Source organism: Candida theae (genome assembly GCF_024610275.1).
Source record: "Candida theae strain CBS 12239 chromosome Unknown scaffold155, whole genome shotgun sequence".
Lineage (NCBI taxonomy): Eukaryota > Fungi > Ascomycota > Pichiomycetes > Serinales > Debaryomycetaceae > Lodderomyces > Lodderomyces theae.
Genome location: NW_026261340.1, coordinates 1 through 2,429, shown reverse-complemented (window position 1 = coordinate 2,429; position 2,429 = coordinate 1). Strand labels below are relative to the sequence as shown.

Below are 2,429 nucleotides of genomic sequence, written 5' to 3'. Positions count from 1 at the left end.
TGAATTTTATCAATACGTCCTCCCAGTTGGTTGAGGAGGTTATTATTGAAACAGTATCAGGCATTACTACTGTTGCCCATAATCATCATTTACGATCTATTTCGGCGTCCATTGAAACCTGTTTTAAACTGCATTTAATATTTCATGATACCAACCACTTTATTCTTTCCTCTTAGATTCGTCTCTAAGCAAGCTTGCATTGACGCAAGCGCAAATTTGCATACAGGGCAGCACAAAACACAGCTCCCGGTTGAGTCAACTCTAAGGCAATGCAATTTTCCTTTAAATTTAGGAAACTCGGCACAGTTGACGCGAATGAATAGAACAAGTCTTATGAGGGATCCAATATCTCGATTTTGGAGGTTTTATTTCCGCAAAACCTTCGCTTGTCAATGATATGGAACAATTCGTCGAGTGTGCGTGTCTTTCAGCTTACTGCATACTATGCAGTGTATGAGAAGAAGGAGGCATTTCTTGCTTTCGTCAAGTGTGTTTTAGCCTTCTATTATTTTCAGAAAAAGACTTTTTGCAACTAAAATCGTGTAGAATCTAATATATTTATCTCTTTTCTTTATATATGGAGGATGTATATAAACAAGCTAGCCCTATTCCAGAAGCTCGTCTAAAAAATTTGGATTGTTTTGCAACTTGGCCTTGAACTTATCCCACCAAGTATCAAATGCTTTGATCGGCACTTTGCCCTGTGGATCAATAAAACTGGCCAAGTAATTGTAGGCGTGTCCCACGATCTTATTTGCTAGTTTGGCTGTGCTATCAGGTGTATTGGTAGTGGGATGTTGTGCCCTTGAAGTTGGCACTAGGGCATTGCTGTTGGAATTGCTGCTCTGCTTTGATTGTAGAATGATTTGTTCAGCTTGTGGAGTTGGCTCTATGGAGATTCCAATGTTGATGCTGACTGAGTCAGTCAAATCAATTGGTTCTCCGCTCCCCATTTCCAAATCCATCCCATCATCTGGTCTTTTGGATGTGGGATGGATATTGCTGATTTTGTAGATTGCGGATGGTTTGCGGGGATTTATGCCACCAAGCAATTTGAATTCAGGTGTTCCTCCTGTAGATGCAGAGCCAGTAGCACCAGAGTCTGGAGGTAATTGAAAGTAGACTAAAGCTGTAAAATTGTCGTCAACAAATGGTGAGTTGGGAAGAATAAAGATTGTGATGTAGGATATGTTGGATGCGTTGGGTACGTTGATGACAAACTTGGTTTGGTCAACTTGTTCTGCCAAAACCATTGGTCTTCCCAGACATATAGCTCCAAATATAGACATATTTTATGTAGTTGACTCACTTATGATCCTCTATTTGTTCCCGCCCCCGCCCCTTCTTTCTATCTGTCGATTTTTTCTGTCTGTTTTATGAAATTGCGCGTTTTCGAATAGATGATTTGTTTGTAAGAAAGAGAATGTGACAAAAGAGTAGAAAAAATTTTCCACCCTCTTCTTCTTTTCACGATACTCATTGAAATGCATAGGAGCGTCTTCATATGGTTTAAAGGTAAAATGAGTTTACCTCTACTGATTATATGGGGTTTATTCTATGTCATTTTTAAGGATGGTAAAGCAAGATAATTAGACCAATGTTGGTGTCTTTGTATCTTGTGTCTAGATGATATGGTGGAGCTTCAGTGATTCCACGATACTTCTAGCGTCCCAGAACAAACTACGTTGAACATATTTTCCATCTTTCGTGCATGATTTCCTTTTATGCAAAAGATGAATATGGAGAAGATACTTCGTCACATTTTCCTTTTTACCACTCACGGTTCGTAGTCTCCATTTAGAATTCTATCATTAGTAAACAGAATCCAGACCGGAGATCCAAAAGAGGCAATACTTTGGAAGGAGGAGGGACAGACTTCCGCACTGTGGCTTACTCCGTACTGTATACACATTTAACATCTCTCTTCCACTTTACTCCACCTTCTGGCAGAATCAGCCCATTAAAGTTCCAACACAGTTTATGCATATGCATTCAGTCTCCATCTCGCGTCTAACTTCTTGTTTCTTTCTACGTTGAGTTCAGAAGAAACGTATGCATTTTGTTGTTTACTTATCGCTTCCTTAACTTGCGATTGCAGTGTTGCAATCTATTTTTTATACTGTGTGCAGCAAAAGACGAGACGCCACAGTATTTTTTTTTTTTTTCTGTCTTGTTGTGGTACATAGAACTTGTGATATATCGTCATTACCATCAGACCACTTTGAGGAACCACAGTTGTCACATAACCCCAAAAAAAAAAAAAAATGGAGTAACTAGAACGTCTTGGGCTTATAGTATATATTGGAGATATTTGCTCTGGTCAAGTAAGTGGATTGTTAGTCACAAAAGAGCATTGATAATTACAGATTCAATATCAATCATGGCACCGGTGGCAGTTTCAATCGAAGACAAGTACGACGCTTCTCAAT

At 39.1% G+C, this 2,429-nt stretch overlaps 1 protein-coding gene across 1 annotated transcript; it reads right to left on the bottom strand. All coding sequences in view use genetic code 12, as the record gives it.

The window, feature by feature from the left end:
• Positions 1–605: 605 nt before the first annotated feature.
• Positions 606–1,289, bottom strand: KGF57_000280 (uncharacterized protein; the record flags this gene model as incomplete). Its single annotated transcript, XM_051752149.1, has 1 exon — positions 606–1,289. One exon carries the CDS (start codon positions 1,287–1,289, stop codon positions 606–608), a length of 684 nt encoding a protein of 227 aa, XP_051611208.1.
• Positions 1,290–2,429: the final 1,140 nt, after the last annotated feature.